Genomic DNA, 21,325 nt, shown 5'->3' on the forward strand with positions numbered 1-21,325 from the left:
TTCTATATTACAACAGTGGCTGTACTTCATTCGTTGTAAAGTACTTTGAGATATCCAGTGATGATGGCAAGTGCTATATAAATGAAAATTTTCTCTCAAATTTTATTCTGAATTTGTTTATCGTTCAGTAATATCTCCAGGATTTTGATTCAACAAGTTGATGGGTAATAGGGGGCTTCCATACAGGGTTCCATGGAACTGTAACAAAAGCTCAGCAGTGCAATAATAAATTTTATACCTTCAAAAGTGGGTTATATCTGGGAAGACATTTTTATCTGTGTAACTCTAGAGTGAGATAATGGTGGGTACAGGTTTATCTCAGATTCTGTTGCTGATGGATTGCAACATAGAATATATTGGTTGAAATTGTGTAGTCAATTAAAATAAAAGTTTTTTTAAAAAAAAGATACTTATATGAGTTGAGGTTCTAGATATAATGTTATAAATGTTTTAACTGAATAAAACGGCAACTAGCTTACAGGTCTCATGGAAAAATGTATGGAATTGTAGAATCTAATCCCAAAACACTGGTAAGAATTTCCTGAAATCTATGTAATAAAATTAATGTGAACTTATTCAGTACTTGAAACCAGTGATCACCCAATAAACTCCTACTCATTGCACTACCTGAAGAGACAGAGACAGATTCTAGTTCTAGCCTCCAATTTTTGATCAATGCCTTAAAGAAGTTCAAGATAATTTCTTTATCCTCCTGCTCTGCCTCCACCACTCTCCTACCTCACCTCATCAACATTCCTACCTGTCTAGTAGTCTTAAAGGGATTGTTAGCTCAACTGAAAACGATTTCATAAAGCTATTCCCAATGACAAACAAATGCAGGCATGTGTTTGAAATTTTGCAAAGAGTAAAGTCAAGAAAAGCTGTCCAGCATCCCCCTGCCCCCACCTCAGTAATCATCAATGTGGATCTTCTACATTCTAGGAAGAACAATCCTGACCACTCACCTCACACTAATCTGTGCAAATTACTTTCCTTTTTACTTATTTCTTACACCAAGTTTTTCTGAATTATTTCAAGAGAGCCTCTCTGACTTTTACAATCTGAAGCAGATCTGCTCACAATTGTTGTGATTGGTCTACTAAACTCTGCGATTACTTTTGAAGAAATTAATCTGGAAATGGATTCAAAACTAAGAAACTGGCTCAAGGCATTCAAGAGGCTGCACTGGGATAGCTAAAGGTTTGTACAAGCTATGTGGTCTCACAACCAGGAACCAAACAGGACCTCCCAATTAGTAATGCACCTTCAGAGTTGATATTAAATCGTTCTTGCTTTCTCTCCTTCCTCTGCTCAACACCACCCCCCACTAAAACCAACATACAACTGACTTCACATTCTGTGTGCAACCCTCAGTTCCTTTAACAATGGTTCAAAGGTTATTCTGTTTGAACAGTGAATATTTCCACCTCTAGCAGCACTTTTTTTAAGAGATAAAAACTTGAATCTTTATTACATGTGGCCTAAGAAATTTAACCAAATCAAATGTCTTCCTTTCCATTTCCCCCCTCCTCCACCCCGACCGGACTGATCCACTAGGCTCAATTAGACTATGTGACAGTCCTGACACCACCTCTTGACCTTCTGTTGTGTGATGAGCATATAGATTAGGAATGCTCTACTTATTGAACTTAAAAGGCCTGAGGGTGAGGGGTGCACACGGGAGGGAAACTGCAAATTACAATGAGAGTGGGGAGTGGGGGGTGGGGTAGCGAAAGACACACACAAGTGTGCACATGGAAAGAGAAAACTTCAAAGGGCTTTTCAGATTGAAACAGCTTCTTCCCCCTCCCCCACCACACACACAGACACATTTCAGTATTTAAGAAATGTGTAACATTATTAATTTTCTGCAGGTTTTGAGTGAAAGGGAGAGAGGGGTTTCAGTAACGCAGCTCTGGAATCCATTTAGCAGTATAGGGTATGTGCTTCCAGTCTGGGTCAAAGGTCATGCTTTGCTCAATAATGACCTATGCAGAAACGAGAAAGGCTTCTGCCACCATTTTGTGTGGCAACTTAGGAGGAGGATTTGTTTTTTAAAAATGGATCTTACTTTAGTTTTCTTTTTAAAAAAGCACAGACAGTCACCTATTCTGTAATTTAGGAAAATTCAATAAAGTCATTTGCTCCACCTTGTCAGACAAAAGAAAAACAAGTTTGAATCACACAGTTTATAACACCAATGGGGATCCTTTCCATTCATAAAGTCAACAAACTACTACAGTTTGGCAAGAGCTTCTTAGCCACAAACAACTCCTACCACTACTTGAGTTGTACATAATGAATCTACAAAAGGCCTCAGCACCAAACAATGCACATTTGCACATAACTATAATAGATTTTCTAAATTCTGCATAAGACTTTAGTCTCATCAAAGCTGCAAGTTGCTGCAAAATGAGGAATAAATCTTAGTTTTAAAAGTGGAAGTCGATAGAAGTTGCTTTTTTTTGTTATTTTTAAGGGAGCAATTTGGTAGGCAATGTTTTTCCTTCCTTGCCCGGTTCCGTGGATACTGGAAGATGTTAGGACCCTCATTCAAGTAATTATTTAATTTGTAACTTAAATTTGTCTCCAAGTGTTGGCAATGTAGCCACCCATGAAGGACATCACATATAAATCCAATTCTGATTTAACCCAATAGCCAGACATTCATCCTTTCAGGATGAGGTACTGATTATCAAGCAGAAATGAGAATCCTCGTCAACTTTCCTCTTAAGGATACCAAGGCCAATTGTGCAGCTCTCCACCACACCCTCTCCACTCGACTGGCTGAGACCAGCCAACTCAGCATAAATCAGGAGTGGAATTTGTTCCTGACCTCCGTTTATCTCAGCTATTCTGGATAAAATCATAGAGTTCTTATCAAACCATTTCTGTAAATCAATGAAATCATTATTTATTGCTTTTTTAAAAAGTTTTCTATGTCTTGATAACTGCAGCATTGCAACAGTCTAAACAACCTGGAATTTTTCAAACTATTTTCATCCATTTGTGTTAATCATGGTAACTTGCCAAACATTCAAAAAACTTAAGCTACTTGAAATTACAAATGAAGACATCAACCATTTCCTTTGTAAATTGTATAGTCCTTTTCTTCTAGCAAATGCATTGGTTATTTTGATGTTTAATTGTCTTTTGCTGTAATATTTCCTTGTTTCTTTTAATATTGAATTTCAAAACTGGAATGAAAGTTTCTCCATAATTTTAAGTATGACAGTCATTTCAGGATCTACAAATTATATCAATTAAACATTACACAATAAGATATATCTGCCATTTCTACTTTACTTTACTTTAGGATAAATTGTGCCAGATTGCTTAAAGTTATATGGTTACTTTAAAAAGTTTTTGTTTGATTTCGCAAAATATTTTAAAACATAACCTATGAAGTCTAATTCCTTGCAAAGTCTATTTTAAAATTAAACATCTTTCCCCTAAATTTCAATAACTATTTCATTTTTTATAAATGTTATTCTAAACTTGATTATGAAATTGATTACTCTAAACTTATTATTTTCATCTTATTTAAAGATATGAAAAGTTACCTTTCTGTAATTGTAACAAAAGTGGTTAAAGAGAAACAGAGTCTTTATTTTTGTATCTGAATGGGCTATAGTCGAATTAATGTTTCAAGCACCATCAATGTTAACCTGTCTCTTCCCTTTTCAGATGCTGACAGAGTTCCTGCATGATTCTGTAATTTCTGGGACGGGGAGGATAAATTAATGGGAGCGGAAGTATTCTTTAACCAAAATGTTAAATGATGTTTTCCCTATTCTGAAGTCAATGCTTTGAAAGTAATTTCAAGAAATTCGTATTTTTAACACCTTTCCAGCATTTTAATCAATACAACATTTTTTTTACTGTGAACAGAGTTGCAAGTGTTTGTGACATTTATTTTTTATTAGGTTTTTGTATAGTTAAACATGAAGTTGTTTTTGTTCATGTATGCAAGGGTGTAAACTTAGTTTGCTGAATTTTATTAACTTTTCTGTCCATTACCAGTTTATTTATCTTAATGTAAAGGATATTAGAATGATAAACACTGTAATACTCATTTTATTTACCAAACAAAATCTCTCTAGATTCAATGCATCACAACTGTTTCTTAAGAGTCAAATCCTAGGAAAAGAATTCACTTAGTACAAAATTTTGTAAAATTATGCTTGATCAATGCTAAACATGTTCATATATATGAAATGAAACAGTTTCTACACTTCTATTACTGAACTCTTATTAAGTTATTTGAAACCATTTGTAACAATCGAAAACACGCTTGAAGCAATAGGTTTGTACTTTTGTTTTACAAATGTTCTCATGAAATACAAGAAGATATCCGTTTTTCTAATGACTCATTGACAGTAAACACAACAAAGTTAATTTCACTAAATCCATTATAAAATTGTATTTTATCTGCCTTCAGGATTTCAGCAATTTCTCATTTCAGTAAATAGGATCATTGAACCAACCATTTAAGTACACACATACAATACTCCATTGAGTGATGTTATTTCATTTGAACTTTTACTTAGATTTCTATATTGATCTATTTTATATCTATTTTCACAGTTTTTTTTTAAGAAAAAGCTAAAACTCCAATGGATATTACCACAAACATTGCATTTTGGATCTTCAGAATTTCAAGCAAAATTTCCACAAAAACAATTCAAGTGCTTATTTTTTAACAAAATAAAATAGTTACATCTCTTTCAGGAAAACAGAATGTTAAGGTTTCATATGCAAAGTCTTTAAATTTTGTAAATTTAAACATAATAGAATATTTTAAATAAAGCAGTAAGGAATGTAGGTAGTTCACCACCACCAAAGAATTGAATTTTAACTATTGAATTTTTAAACTAAATTGGGCAGTAAAAACAATAAATTGTGTTTGCAGTCTATATATTTAGTGTTTACTCATCATTCCTTCCAAACCAGGTTAATCAATAAAGAGCAAGGCAAAAAGTTCTTAACTAAATTTTTAATGTTCTGATCAGATTTTTTTTAAATCATTGATTATAGCCATGACAATTGACTTTAAATTATGTTTTGCTGAATGTTTTAACTACTTTTCAAAACTTTCAAATTGGCTGATTCAAACTTCATCTTCAGCCTTTTGAAAATACAGAGGGGGACATAGTTTGATTTACAAACCTCCCTGGATTATATCTAACATACCAGATGATGTTGCGTTACAAAGCGTACAACTGTCTGGTTAAAATGCTAACATGGAGGACAATAGCTACAGCTAAACTGAACTAATAACTTGCTCTCTCTACTCTATCATTTTAAATAGATAATAATATGAATTGATATCAAGTTATTGTTTCTAATCCAGTGCTTAACTTGTTTTATGGTATTTTTTGAACCAGCACTTATAGACATTTTACAACAGGCACCATCCAGTTTATCAGATTATGCAAAGATACACATACACCAAATGCTTTAAAGCAAGAACAAGCAAATACTTTTACAGGTATGTCTGCAACCCAAGCCAGGTTCCACACTGAATAGCCATCACGTTAGATTCTGGGTCAAAAACTTTGGTTTCTGAATGAGAACTCAATCAAACTTTCTTATTGGAATTGTGCATCCCGTTTTGAAAAAGGTCATGCATGGAAAAACACATCAAACAGAATTCGTTAACTATTGCACACAGAGCAATATAGGGACATGAAAATGCCAACGCATTCGCACAGTTCTGTTGCAAAGAATCCTTAGTTTCAAGACAACGCGTCCCTTAGCGATTCAAAGCGAACATGGAAAGGGTGGAAAAGAAACTCGGAAGGTTGATTTCCCCACTGCCCCCTCAGCTCATTTCTTGTAAGCTCTCTCCCGTAGGTCGAGGCGTTCCCGGAATCGGCTTTGCAGTCAAATGAGATTTGAACCCAAAGCAAGGCTTCAGCGTTTGAAACGTGATCTACTTGAGCGGTTTAGCCAAAGGTGGGGGGGGTGGTGTTGGAAATGGTGCATCTCTAACCGTCCACCCTGTCCCCATTCTCAAATCGTGACCTTTTAAATTTCTGAGCAGAAAAGCGGGAAGAGCTCGTTAAAGCTAAAACAAAAATCACTAGATCCAGCTCCTCGACACTGAACCTATTTTCTCATCCGTCGCTTTAAATCTCCTGAAAAACACATTGCAGTTCCAGCCATGGGTTGCTGCCCACAATTGCTGCACTACTTCGCCTCAATTCAAGATTGTAAATAACATCATATAGATTGAGGAAACAACTAATTTCAAATCTGTTCCATTCTGCAGCACAGTATAACCACAGCTTTTTTAAAAATAGCCTCTCTGAAGAGCTTCACAACTTTGTACGTCTATTTTATTTTAATCACACACACTTTCAAGCAGCAACCAGAAACAAATGACTAATTCACTTCATAACAACTCTCCAGGATATCGCCAAATAAATATTCAAACCAAAACAAGTATTGAAATTGCTAATACCTCTGCCTCTTGGGTACTGAGTGTTCCACTTCTATGTGTCTCCCATGGAGTTCCACTTTACCTGTAAACAATTTCGATTTGAATTTAATTTAGTAAAATAGTGTTTCGCCTTCTTCATCTCTACTTTTACAAACACACTGGGTGAAATGAACCCCTGTTATTATCAGGATGGATTGTCATTTTTTTTAAAAAGAGTGTGAGGGTTGAAATCTGTTGTAGTGCATAATTGAGAATTAATTTCCTTAGTAAGTTACTGAGGAACTTTAGGATGAGGCTGCTGATATGTATATCCAACACACATGGAAATACGTTATATATCGGACCTGAAAGTTATATTTTATCTGGTTAGAATGGGGGTTTTCGCCCTAGACATTTGCACGCTTGCAGTCCTATAGTATTTTCACAATCAGTATGGCCGACCTCGGCTCTGTGTGTGCCCCCATCACAGGCTGTATTCAATTTCAGGAATCATTCAGAGAGCTAGGGACGACCGGCATTCACTTACAGCCGCCGTTTTGGGGGGCCAGTCAGAGGAAAGGAGGGATAAATGTTACCCGGACTGGTCGCCTGAGGAAGGGGAGGGGGTGTTGAAGAGACGAGAGACAGAATTAAAACTGCTAACGTGGTATTATAACGGAGCTTGCAAATGACGGCCTACTATCAGCAAGGGGAAGGACTAGCTAGCATCGAACCATTCTCTCCAAGAGACACCCTGATCCAAAGGAAGGGAGGGAGGGAGGAGGGGGGGTGGGAACCAGATCCCGCAGCAGATCCAGAGATCTGACCCAACTGGGTTTCCTAATCTGCGATTTCTTCCCAAAGGACGGAATAGCAATCTGACTCTTCCTTTATCCTTTTTTTTTGGTCAAACGCCGCGTGTGTTGAGTGTAATTGACTAAAAAAAAGAGAACCTGCTGGTTTCCAGAAACATAAAGCCCCCTCTCACGTACAGGAGGAATTGGCGCGTCTTTCCCACCCACCCCCACCCCCTATCTTTATATTAAAATCTCTATTATCTATCTTTCTGTACAATCAACATGCCACGCTTTTTGGGGAGGGAGTGGAGGGCTCGAATCATTAACGTGTTGGTCAGAAATTAAAAAGGGACCAGTGCAACTCTCTCCAGAGCAGAACCCTTTCCTAGCCTGGAGGAGTAGGAGGTAGGTAGGCCATTGCTAGGAACTGGGTAGGAACACAGAATCTCGCCGAGTGAACGGCGTTCTCAAGACAGCTTCAGCTCTCCCCTGCGTTTTGGATATCGGTTGAAATCGCTTACCGGATAAGGTATCGATCGCTTTCATTGCCCAGCTCTCATCTGGGCAATCTACAAAGGCATAGCCCGCTTTGAGTAGAAACTGCCCAGAAAAAGGAATCTTCCAGTCGTTGAAGATAGTTTCTAACTCTGGCACAGTCACGCTCTCACTCAGATTCCCGATGTACAGCTTGTTCATTGTGATTCTTAGGGCTTCTCTGTTTTTTTGGGGGGGTGAGCAAAGAAGGGAGGGTGTAAAATTATAACAGCACCTTCGAAATAATGATATATCCAACAACAACACAAAAAAAACCCACCAGGAGCAGCAACTAAAATGGTAAACGGTTGTTGCAAAGGGAGGAGAGAGAGAGAAAAACACAAAACGGCCAAAGAAAAAGTGTTAGGCGGAAACAGGGAGTTATGAAACGGTATGGCGGGCTGTGAAAGTCTATCTGCTACCCCCAAACCCCGTTGAGTCAAACTGAAAATGTCACAGGACGTTGCTGGTGGCACCGCCTCCAAATAAAATCGACCTTAAAAAATGAGTGAAATATTTGCCTGGGAGAGGTCCACGTGGTTACACACGGCCGGCCCCTCACGTGGAAGATCGCGTCAGTTTCACCTCCCCCCCAACCCCCCCCCCCCCCCCCCACGACACACACACAAAAATCCCTTTTGTTTACTACACAACATCACCCTGGCTGCTTCTCTCTCCTCACCACCCCCCACTTGCAGAGCCCTTCACGCCAGTCCCATAATAACGTGGGTTTGTTCAATAGCACTGCAACAGCGCCCAGCTCTCGCCGGATGCAGGAGGATGTTTACTCAGGAGGGATTTTTTTTGAATGAAAATCTCCTGGGTGGTGACATTTTTTTCTCAATGAGCTATGGCGATCTGGCGCCAAAGTTTTCTTTAGTCGAGGAGGCTTTGGGGGAGGGTGGGGAGGCAGAGAGAGAGTGGGGGGGGTGGCGGGCTCGGTTTGTGAATCTTATAACACTTTGAGCTTTGCTGAAAGAGTTGCTGGTTAGACATTTCACTGCGCCACTTCTCACTGTCTTTTCTCTGTTCAGTTCCCATCTGTCTGCCATCCGTTGCAGCCAACGCAGGTTCCTTCAGGAGTGGAGCGATCAGTTCTAACTCCAAATAAAAGAATTAATTAATATCGAAAATTACCCATTGACCTTCGACAGGAAGTGCATTTTCACAGAAACTCTCTATTGGAACGAATTGCTGACTCTCACCAAGACCCAAGTGAGTTCCCAAGTGTCCACCCATCCTGAAACTATTTCTTTGAGGGGGCAGCAGGGCAGGACACTGAGTGAGACGAATGTTACCGATTGTTTTAATGTATATTAAATATGATGAGAAGTGTTGTGCCCTTCATCTCTACAATCATTCTCGATCTACTGTTGCTCGGTAAGCTAAGAATTAATTGGTTCATCACATACAACAACAAAAACAACCCACACATCGCCCCGGGATGTGAACGGGATTGAGTTCATTTCAGCTCCGACAAGGAGTCTGATCGGTTCTGATACTCCCCGTTACTTTGTAAATGAGCAGGCGGCTCTGAATCCACACCTTTAGAATTGATTTCTTCTAGTTCGCGTTTCTGCAGAGGTGTTCTGATCAGGAGTTTACAGTCCTTACAACAGTCGCAATGGGTCAAACCATAAAGACACCGGAGAGCAGGGGCTGCAATATTAGTCCCTGGGGCTGAACCGACTCAGCAATGTTTGAAAAGACCGCCTCTTGCCATCCTGTGAGGGAATTGCTGTAAAAGATCTTTCAATGGGAGAGATTTTGATGTTGAATGACTTTATCAAGAGAGCTGTACCCATTAAAAATTATTCTCCCAACTTCTGCTGCTAACCTACCATCCCTCTAACCACCCTCCACACACCCCAAACTTCCTGCCACACCCACACCTCCCCACATCCATCCCCGCATTACCACCTAACCCCTCCAGCCACCCACGCCACCTGCCAGTTGGGACGAGGTAAATATTGCACATTGGAACCGTTCCCATGTTCTCTGAGGGTGAGGTCCACGACACAGTTTAGAATGCAAGTCTCCGACGGAATATTAGGGCAAGTTCGTTGGGAGATCATTCGTGAACTTTCGCGTTTTTTTCTGTCTCAAACATACTCAATAAATGTGTCCAATATTCCCAAGGCCAGAATCCAGAAGAACGTCAAACAAAAAAAAGTACTGCGGATGCTGGAAACCAGAAACAAAATCAGAAATTGCTGGAAAAGCTCAGCAGGTCTGGCAGCACCTATGGAGAGAAAGCAGAGTTAACGTTTCGTTAAAAAACAAAGCAGTTCTGAGGAAGGATCACTGGACCCAAAGCTTTAACTCTGTCTTCTCTCCATAGCTGCTGCCAGATCTGCTGAGTATTTTTTTTTCCAGCAATTGCTGAAGAACGTGTTTTACAAGAACTGCCCTATAATGTGGTTGGAAACAAAACTGTCAACATCGAATACCAAGCGAAGTTTATTCCAGAGAGAAATCACAGGACCTGTCTAAGGACGTTGTTCTCTCAAGTTAATTACACAGTTGTATATAATCTCCATATACAAGCTGCTATTTTGTAACTTGCCCGTTTTTCGTATTGAACAAAAGAGCTCCATATGTTCAACAATTCATTACACATGTGTGGAGAAGTGGGAAATATAATCTCACACTGAGTGATCTTTATATTCTCTCCTTTTTTTAAGAGGGGAAGGGATTGAGGAGATGACTGGATGGAATTGAGCTCCAGATTAACCATGCTCTGATTTTAGGAGAAGTACGTTCAAGGGACCGAGCGGCCTCTTCCTGTCCAACGTGGCCGCCCACCGTACCGTGCCCCCCACCCTCCCCATTCCAACCTCACGGATTACTGACTGCCCTGTGAATAACGAAAAACAACACAAGGTGCCAGATGAAGCATCACTCCAACTATCAGTAGATTACGCGGAGAACGCTCCACAAATCAATTTAATGGCTCAATTGCGCAAAGACCAGAAGTCGGTATGGATCACTGTTGGATTCCAATAGATCTTTATAAAAACCGAAAAAACTGCGGATGCTGTAAATCAGAGAAAAAACCAAAAACTGCTGGAAAAGCTCAGCAAGTCTGGCGGCATCTGTGGAGAGTAATCAGAGTTAGCTTTGTGATTCGACTCGAAACGTTAACTCTGATTTCTCTCCACAGATGCTGCCAGACCTGTTGAGCTTTGCCAGCAATTTCTGAAGAACGTGTTTTGCAGGTCCTGCTCATTAATGTGTTTGGAAACAAAACTGTCAACATCGAATACCAGGAGAAGCTTATTCCAGAGAAGAAGGAAGTCACAAGGGAGCGGGAGTGGGCCATTCGGCCCCTCGGCTTTCTGTTACTATTGAATAAGATCATGTCACCTCAGCTCTGTCTTCTAGTATTACTCCCGGATCCCTTCCTTTTAATTGTATCTGAAAATGTATTGACCTCTAGCTTCAAATGCTAAGCCTCCCGTAATAAACTGTGTTTCTTTTCTAATATGTTGGCCTGTCGAGTGTCGGCAGCATTTTATTGTAGCCTAATTATTAACTGCCCCGCCGCACCCCCCGCCCCCCGAACAGGAATATTGATTTCAGAACCTTGCGGACCAATGTCCGGCTGAACGTTTTATACGTTAACGCAATCACCGTTCAGATCAGTCACTGGAATAGGTAGACCTACCAAGACCACATTGCTGTTTGTGGGATCTTGCTGTGCGCGATTAGACTATGTTAGAACTGCGACCACGCCTGAACCGGTCATGTCATTGACTCTGGTCCACCTTGAAGAGACTTGATGTTGAGAAAGGCGCTTTAAAGTTGTAAATGCTTCCTTAAATGAATGGATTTGGAAAATAAAGATGTGTCTCAAAGGGACATATTCGCCACATTCCCCCGGCCAGTTCAAATTTGCCCAGACGCGATCCACAGTTTCTGGCGATGGGGGACTGGCTAAATTTATCCGGCGAGAGTAAAACACCACTTGGCATTGACTCAGCGACATGTACCTGTTGCAGGATGTGAACTCGAACATTTGGCCTGAGTTTCGTTCCAAATGTGTGGTCACATGTTTGGATCGTGTAATTACACCCGTAGGGATGAAATAATGATGGCTCCCGTCGCTTGACTTGTGAGGGAGCCATAGATTGTTTCATTGTGAAAAGAGATCTGGACTTGAAGAGCACACTGTGCTGTGGTTACAATTAGGTTAAAACATGTTTTTTGTGTGTGTTTGTAGTTGTCATGGGGGCGGGGGTCGAGTTGAAAACTCGCAGAGATCAACAGTTTCGCTCTGCGCTGTTAGTGATCATGAAGACAATAGGTTGGAAAAGTGAATAGAAAGAACTTCACACGTTAAATGTTGCGGGAACTTCAGAAATCAGGATAAATGTTAGGGATGGGAGGACAGAGTTGGAAGCAAGGGTGTGGAGAGAAAAGGTATGATATCCTCGCCTTAAATCTACACATCTCCCTGATGAGCTTAACCACACAACTTTTATATGAATGGGACCTTGGAAGCTGGGGTACAGTAACTGATGTCGCGGAGTCAATGTCGAGTAGTATCGGAACAATTTGATTGTTACTTGGAGACAAAGCTGCGTTTTAATTAAACTGAACCAAATAAAACCGACTTAGAAATTAGTTTGGAGGAAAGTCTTAATTCTTGTTAACAATTTGACGTATAAAACCGTCAGTGTGCACCTCACTGGAAAATACAGTTACAGAACATGAGACTTTACAAAAAATAAACACGTTCTGAAGAAGGGTCACTGGACTCGAAATGTTAACTCTGATTTCTCTCCATAGATGATGCGAGACCTGATGAGGTTTCGCCAGCAATTTCTGTTATTGTTTCTAGAAACTTTATTTGCTTCGAATCGGAATTCGGAATCATTTCGTTAGAATAGGCATGTATGAGAGGAATATTATGCGTAAGCAATGAGAAGGGCTTGCTCAGATCACTCGGTTGATGATCGCTTCGTAAATTCCCCAGAGTAATTCTACCCCAGATTGTCTTTGGACTAAAGATCTCACTCGGAGACCATGCACCTGAACTTTGGAAACTTCTTTGACTTCTAACTAATTAACTGGTAACGTTTTAATGAATCGCCTTAGAAGAAACTAGACTCAGAAATCTAGACAAAAGGATGGAATTCAGTGACCACAAACCTGTCAATGGAAAACTTTTGTTTAAAATGATTGTTCGAAGTCAAAATTAAAATATTAGAAAGAAACACCAACAGATGTCAAAAAACCACAAAGGGATATTGACTTTTGTTAAGTTCATTTCAAGAACAGATATATAGTGTTTAAACGCTAGTAGACATCTGACCAGTTAAATAAGTACTTGCTCATGTTGTTCCTTATGGGAGCTTGCTGTGCGCGATTTTACTGTCGTTTTTGCTACAGCAGCGATTATACCTTCACCGATAGTAAAGCGTTCTAGGATGCCGTGAGACTGTGAAAATGACATACAAGACTTTGTCTCACTAATCCCAAGATTCAGTCAACTCCTAGGTTAATTCTGCTACCTCATGGCTATACGGTTGGTTTACTTAAAATATAAATCTATCTTTATATGAATCGTTACATCTTCTTTGAACCCAGACTCTGAAGTAAAGTCACAGTTTGTGTTGATGCCAATGTGGAACAGACCGTCCTTTTCAAACTAAATCCAATAAACATTGAATGGGTTATTCAGAGCTCTGGATATTAAGCAAGGTGTAGGATGTATGATTAAAAAAAAACGTCGCGGAGGACATCACACATTCAAGAAAAGAACCTCGTTTATGTTTAATCCATTGCAAACCAAAAACATCACTTAAAAAACATTAACTTTTAAGCAAAATTCAGTTTTGCGATGTAAGAAGTGTGAATGAGGATAGAAATTGGACAGCCTGAGGTATTAATCACAGCAGAGTTTTTTTGGTTTTCCAAAGAAGAGTCTTTGGATTCGAAGTCTCTGATGCTCTCTCCGCTGATGCTCCCAGATCTGCTGAGTTTCTCCTGCACTTTGTTTTCTTTTTAGATTCCCAGCGTCCTCAGCAGTTTGCTTTTAACAAAGGTATCTTGCCATAGCACAACACAACGCTTTTTACATCGATTTATTCATGCCCTCCCGTCTCCCCACCCCCAGCTTGGGAAGGTATTGACGGTTTCTTTCAGTACCAGTCCTCTCAGCTATCAGGAGCAGGTTTTGTTTAGTAGGATTTTGAAGTTGCCACGGGACACAGGTAGCGAAGGTCCAATTATTCCATTTTTGGAAGTTAAACTTGGTTTTGAATTCAATTCATAATTAGAGGAGTTCGGAGAGTGTCTCAACAGCATTCAGGGTCAAAACCCGGGCTCGTTCCTACTATATTAACTCCGAAACTAATACAATATAGGAGCAGTAGGCCATTCGGCCCCTCAAGCCTGCCTCGCTCTTCTAAAAGATAATGGCTGATCTGCCCCGCGCTTCATTTTTTTTGTACCAACTTCGTTTAGCCTTCAACTCCTGGCTATTCCCAAAATCTATCTACTTCCTCTAAATATCTTTAGAGATCTAACCTCCACGACTCTATGGGATAGAAAATTCCAGACATTCGCTATCATCCGAGAAGAAATTCCTTTGCACTTCAGTTTTAAACAATTGCTCCCTTATTCTGTAACTGTGTTCCCTATTTCGATATTCCCCACGATGGCAAACATCTTCTCAACCTACCGTATCAAGATCTATCAGAATCTTGAATGTTTCAACAAGATCACCCTCATTCTTCTAAGCTCTAGTGAATAAAGGCCTAACCTGTTTACAAAAAAGTGTTCTGACAAAGGGACACTGGCTTCCAAACTTTTAATTCCGTTTTTCTATCCACGTATGTTGCCAAACCTGCTGAGTGTCTCCAGGAATTTTGGTCATTGTTTCAGGTCTCCAGCATCTGGAGTTCTTTATTTTATTTTAGTCTAAACTGGCTGTTCTTGATCAGTCAACCGCTTCATCCTAGGCATCTGCCTCATGAATCTCTCTTAAACAGCCTCCAGCATCAGTGTATCCTCTTAGATATGAGACCAAAACAGTACACAATACTACAGGTGCAGCCTCACCAACATCTTATATTGTTATAGTAAGAGTTTCCATTTTTAAATACCGAACCACAAACAATAAAGGCCAAAGTATTTGCCCTAATTATTTGCTGCACCTGCGTTCTAACTTTTTTTGTGTTTCACCACAAGAACGTCCGGATCCCTCTGTGCTGTACAATGTACTTTCCAGTTCAACAGTTTGCCTTTTGATTCTTCCTACCAAATTATAATGGTTCAGCTTCGAACAGAAATCAGAAAAATCAGACAGATTTTACTGATCAGAAGAAAATTGATTATATAATGGAATGTAATATAGGAAAATGTCAAGTTATGCACCTTGATAGAAAAAAAAGTTGAATATTTAAATAAAGACTGCAGAAAACCACAGCACAGAGGACTTTGGGATCCTGATGTTTTAATCACAAAGAGCATACAAACTCAATTGTAATAAGGAAGGGAAATGTTGGCCTTTATTTCAAACAGAATAAACTATAAAAATAAAGGCTTTGCTAAAAAAAAATAAACACACTAGTCAGACCACACCTGGAATACTGTGAACAATTTTGCGTCCCCTTTCTAAAGAAAGCTATACTGACACTGGAGACGGCCTGGAAAAGGTTCCTGGTATGGAGGGTCTGTTTTATGAGGAGAGGTTGATTAGGTTGGGCTTGTACCCATTGGAATTTAGAAGAATGAAAGGCAACGTTAGAAACATATAAGATTCTAAGGGGACTTGACAGGGCAGATGCGGAAAGGTTGTTTCCTCTTGTGGGAGAGCTAGGACCAGAGAGTATAACCTCAGAATAAGGAGTCACCTATTTAAGACAGAAATGAGGAGGATTTTTTTTTCTCTCAGGGGATTTGATTTATTATTGTCACATGTAACTAGATACAGTGAAAAGTTTTGTTTTGCATACAGTACAGGCAGGTCATAACAAAAAGATCATAGAATTATTGAACAGAGTGAGGAATACAAAGTTACGGCTGCAGAGGTGGTGCACAAAAAGATCAACATTAGATTTGCAATTTGAGAGGTCCATTCAGAAGTCTAATAACAGCCAGGAAGAAGCTGTTCTTGAACCTGTTGGTACGTGTGTTTAAGCTTTTGTACCTTCTGCCTAACAGAGCAGATTATAAACAGGGTGGGAGAGGTCTTTGAAGATGTTGGCTGCCTTTCCAAGGCAGCGAGAAGTGTAGTTGGAATCAATGGATAGAAGATTGGTTTGTGTAATGGACTGGGCTGTGTTCACAACCCTGTGATTTGTGGAATTCTTCACGACAGAGGGCTGTTGAAGTTGAGATCTCAAGTATATTCAGGGCTAAGATATTTTAATCAGTAAGGGAAACAAGGGTTATGAGGAAAAGATAGGAAAATGGCGTTGAAGATTATCAGATTAGCCATGATGCCCTTTAATGGTGGAACACATTCCATGGGGTGAATAATCTGCTTCTACTTTTAGATCTCGTGGATGGACCAGCTAATTCTCAGCCTTTAGGAGCACAGATAAGAGTTCTCAGTATATATTCGGCGTTGTACGGCATTATAGGTAAACAGACTTTTTGGGCTGAATGGTCTCATATTCTTAGTTTTATTAGGCGAGTTTAGTTCTATAGCATTGTACACTACATACTTCAATCCTCACCCTTTCAAGCTATTTAACTTTTAACTGTTATTCCTGGTCTGGGAATTCAGTGTTTCATATAAATGGCTCCTTGAGCCCCACTTGAAGCTCCTAGAGCTTAAAGGTACGCAGAAATAACGCCAGTGGCAACAGAGTGATCTTTCCATAAAATTAACCAAATACAGTTTCTTCCAATTTCAGGAAGTACACAGGAGAGAGGTGGCTATGACGCTGAGGCAAGGCAGACGACAGGAGGCTCGTGAAGACCAGCTGGGCCGAATGGTCAAATTGCGGTACTGTCTAGTTTTAATGATTACTTGCACTGCCCTCCTGCACAGCCACTGGAACACGGAACGTCAGACCCTTTTTAGATGCAATTTTGAATTTAAAAAAAGCTAGAATTACTACATACTGCAATAAGGCAAGGTGGTGCTCTTCACTTTATGTGCGATCCCAGGGATCCTTTCTGTGCGTTCCATACTCACGCAAATTGCCGTTTCTCAAAAGCTATGGACACCAACTCAGCTATGACAAGAGGAACGAATCTAAAAATGCCTCAAGTATATTAAAGGATTCTCATCGATGTAGTTATGCAAACCCGGATGAAACAGGAGGCAGCTATTCTCACGTGCTGACTGAGCTGGTCAAATTAGTTTATATAATGAAACACTGAAGACACAGAACCTATCACCACTGGTAGCAATAATACTACAATAAAGCGACAGAGAAATAAGTGATGCATCTTTGGTGGTACAGTAAAGTGTAGAGAATGGAACGACCACAGGCTAATGAGGAACATTAGCTAAGTAAGCAGGAGGCCACGTCACCCCATAGGATTCTTTGTGAACGTTTTCAACAGCAAAAACATCGGCACCAAAAAGACAGAGGTTGCAGGGGTCAGAGTAGCAACGTCCAAAAGCTCAGCTATTATAAGAGCTACTTCCATAAGAGTACCTTTCACTCTTAAACCATTACTTTTTGCAAACCCAAATTTCACACGCTATTCCTACATTGGTGGAAAGGAGGCTGGAGTCACTAATTATAAGTTAATTAGTCATTTAATTACTAATTTAACCCCTTTGTTGTTGCAATGTTTCATATTATTAAATTTTCTTCTGAAGATGTTGATTGCTTGCTGAGTTACATGAGGTCCTTGCTGCCTAACAAATAAATTTTACAGTTGAAATCACATTACTCAGTCATTGGCTTGTTTGATAATGAGAACCTGCATTACTGAGACAGATGAATCAAGAATTCCAGACTGAATTATTGCTTTGCTATAAATTGTTCAGCTGTTGTACCGTTACATTTGGTGTTTCTCCCTCTGGCTTAGAGGAAAAAGAAACCAGTCAGCCCATGGTCTGATGACACCTGGCCAAAGAAAAAGATTCAGCATGGAAGCTTGCCATGGTGAACTGTTTTAAGACGTCACAGCCATTCTTCAATACAGTGCATACAGCAAATTACAGTAGCACAAGTAGATTCTCAAACCATGTCCAAGATCAAGTCAAGACCTTCAGAATAGAAACTTAAAAAGGGTTAGTTGAATACCCACACACCTACAAATGCATGAATGAGAAATGTAATGAATTAAAACCATCCCCTTCTCTGCCCACTCCCCCCCCCCCCCCCCCAAAGTACTACTTGCATAGCATTCCCTTCCACAGGCATTAGCACTTCTTCACTAGATCACCAAACATTTGAGAGTCTAGATAGTGAATCTATAGAACAAACTCATGCAACAGCCCACATCAACTTCCTCTCAACTGTTTCATTTGTGTTAGCTTTGACAGTCCTTACCACCACCGCCCATCCCCCACCTTGGTAAAACAGTGCACTGCAAAGGCTGAAGAATTTACTGTTACTTTTGTCCTACTTGATCCTGGAAAGTAGCAAAGCTCCATTTGATCCTCAATCTTACTAGACACTTAATTGGTTTCTGTTCATGAACATAAAATTGTAGATTACGGTCAACAGCAAAAAGCCAGGCTGATACCTTCTACTCTGCTCAGCATGAGAGGATAACTATAGTGTTCCGATCACTACCGAACAGGTCAAAGAACTCAGCTGACACGGGTCAAGCTTGATACTTCCTGGCCCAGATGCTTTAGAGGTACACCGGTGCTTTATTCACTAGGATTCCAAGTGAGCCAATTCACAATATTTCTTAGTTTGTACATTGATCTAAATGTTCTATTGAGCTACAATGATGAAGTTGAATAAAAAAAATCCAATTATTTCATTAGAGGATAACTAAACACTAATCACTAGATTAACTTGAGCTCTGGATCAAGAATGTTCATGGACATAGGTTCAAATCATACCACAGCATTGGGATGAACCAATGAGGTAGTTCAAATTGTCTCAACAATTTGGCCATTATTGTCTGGAAGGAAATCAGTTATTCTTACCTGGTCTGGCATACACATGACTCTAGGTCCACAGAAAATGGTTGACTCAAATACCCTCAAATAGCTTAACAAGCCACTATAGCTTTGCAACACCCAGAAAATATTTTAAAACGTGTTTTTATATGTATATTTTCTGGTGTCCCTGACAGTGGCTCAGTTAGCATTCTTGCTGAATAAAATCAGGGCAGTAGCCTCAATCCAGAATCATCATATCGTGTAGCTTGACAATGCAGCAATGTCAGGCATCCTGGCCATTATTTGTAATTCACATCACCACAAACATTTATCTAATTGTTTGTGGGACCTTGTGCACAATCACTTGTAACATTTCTTCAATTGAAACTGTGACTCAATTTCAAAAGTACTTCATTGGCTGTGAAATGCTTCATCTGTCACCACATCAGGACACTTCTTACAAACAGAAGCCATTCCTCAACATTGCATGCTTCAGAGAAAAAGAAATGACCCAAACATGTAAAGTGAATCAAGGGCCACCTTAAATTAATCAGAATAGGTTCATACACCAAATATTTAAATGCAAGTAAACCTATTAAGTAATTATCTGCTCAAAATTAATAGAACACTCAGTTGGTTACTTTTCCATCACCTAGTTTTAAAACATGATACATGAAACACTGGTCATAGAGAACTCATTAAATGGTAAAGTTTCAAAATGGCCTTCACTACAATTTATGAAATTATATAATGTAAAATTGAGGTGTTACCTCCAGTCATTTCCTCATTATGATGTTGTCTCTCTCCGTGGCTCAATACTTTGTGCCCTGATTATTGTATTTGGACAGATTCCAACCCCTACTTTCAGCCCCCAAATAACAAACTGGTTTGTTGCTGTCTATTTTACTAATTTCCTATTACTGATGGATATAATGACAAACTGAATTTCCAATTTTATCTCATCTTATCAATTGTCTGTCCATTGTCTCAAATGAGTCACATTTTAACCATAATGCTTTCTGAATAGTATACCCTGCAATAGATTATTAGCAGCACATGAAGGATCAGACCCCCTTAAGTTTTTTTCCACCATATAGTCCATGTTAGCTGTGCATTGCCCAGTGTAAATGAACATAGAGCTTAAAACTCAAGTAAATGTATAGTAGTTTCATGGAAAAGTAAGGAATTACTCCATCTGGATCCAGCTCCATTTAAGTCAGTTGTGTATGGTAGAATTCTTCAGAACTTTAGAATAAGGTTTCCATTGAACGTTGGAGGAAGTTTGCCAGTGTATGATGACAGTAGCTGGCAGAGCTTGATCTTTTAATCCAAATGTAATTTGTAACAATAAATTGCATCAGGGGCAGTCACTCAATTTTCATCCAGGAGAAATCGACTCATGTTGGTCCACAATCGCATACAAGGGGCCATCCCATTCTTTGTCCATGTTCTCTCATTTTCCTTGGGCAGTTTATCCTAAAATAATCATGGGTGAGCTTAATCATGACCTCACCTAGTCTCCAAACAGGTATCCAACTACTAAATGGGTCAGCATATTTATATTGTTAAATATAGATTATTGTGCAATTAAGGCACCATGGAGTCACAGCTGTATGCTCTACATAATTTACAATTTCAGCTTTAGTTTTACAAAACATTGAGATACCCAAATGCTTTCAAACCACGATTGAGGAAGAAACAAAATGGAATTTTGGTAAAGAATCTGTTCATAGCACAGCACAAAAAAGTTATTTAAATAAGGCAAGAAACTATATTAATAACAATTATACACTTCAATCATTCATAAACAAAATCATTCTTTCCAGATGTCCTAAGCCGCAGCCTCTTATTGACTAGGTTAGCTTGAATAAGAGGATTTCTTGAGCCAAAATTTTAATGTACTATAGAACAAAACATGCCTACAAATTCATCTGATCTTCATGTTTACAGAACATCAGTACATACAGGTAAAGAAACAGACATTACTTTTTCTCCAAAAGAAGTCAATGGTCACATTATGTCACATGGTGTGATGGTGACAGATAACATTAACACTGAAAGTTTGAGTTCTAAGCATCAAACATACATGGTCACATCTTCTGATGACAATAAATGTTGGATTTGGGATGCCAAATTAAAGATTTTTGATGTAACTTTTTTCTTATTAGATCCAGAGTAAATGTCAAGTTTTAAAAACATGTACAAAATAGAAACAATTTTATCTAAATGGTCTACAACATTCATTCATTCTTCACATGACTTTTCCCATGCTACTGTATTACTCACTTATACATATCTAGCTTCCTTTCAAAAAGTACTCTAGCTGATCATTCAACTGCTCTGTAGTAGCAAGTTTCACATTTTATCCACTCTAGCTAAGCTTCTTCATAATTCCTTCCTTGGATTTATGAATGAGACCTCGAATTTTGGATCCTTCCAAAAGTGGAATAATCTTAACAGTTAATCTATAGAACCTTTTAAATATTTTAAAATATCTTCAAGCAAACCAAGTCGTAGCCTCAAATTTTTATTTTA

At 39.2% G+C, this 21,325-nt stretch overlaps 1 protein-coding gene across 1 annotated transcript; it reads right to left on the reverse strand.

The window, feature by feature from the left end:
• Window positions 1–4,829: 4,829 nt before the first annotated feature.
• Window positions 4,830–8,223, reverse strand: LOC125486604 (insulin-like growth factor 2 mRNA-binding protein 3-B). The gene is made up of 4 exons (XM_048614785.1): window positions 8,036–8,223; window positions 7,743–7,936; window positions 6,467–6,527; window positions 4,830–6,038 (listed from the first exon to the last, which is right to left on the reverse strand). Exons 2-4 carry the CDS (start codon window positions 7,915–7,917, stop codon window positions 5,936–5,938), a joined length of 339 nt encoding a protein of 112 aa, XP_048470742.1. The 5' UTR covers window positions 7,918–7,936; window positions 8,036–8,223; the 3' UTR covers window positions 4,830–5,935.
• Window positions 8,224–21,325: the final 13,102 nt, after the last annotated feature.

Source organism: Rhincodon typus, chromosome 30, assembly GCF_021869965.1.
Source record: "Rhincodon typus isolate 14 chromosome 30, sRhiTyp1.1, whole genome shotgun sequence".
NCBI lineage: Eukaryota > Metazoa > Chordata > Chondrichthyes > Orectolobiformes > Rhincodontidae > Rhincodon > Rhincodon typus.

Coding starts and splice junctions, on each gene's coding strand:
- LOC125486604 (XM_048614785.1), bottom strand. CDS start 7,917: ATGAACAAGCTGTACATCGGGAATCTGAGTGAGAGCGTGACTGTGCCA. Junction 6,528..7,742: donor AGCGATCGATACCTTATCCG/GTAAGCGATTTC, acceptor AATTGTTTACAG/GTAAAGTGGAACTCCATGGG. Junction 6,039..6,466: donor TCAGTACCCAAGAGGCAGAG/GTATTAGCAATT, acceptor TTTTCTGCTCAG/AAATTTAAAAGGTCACGATT.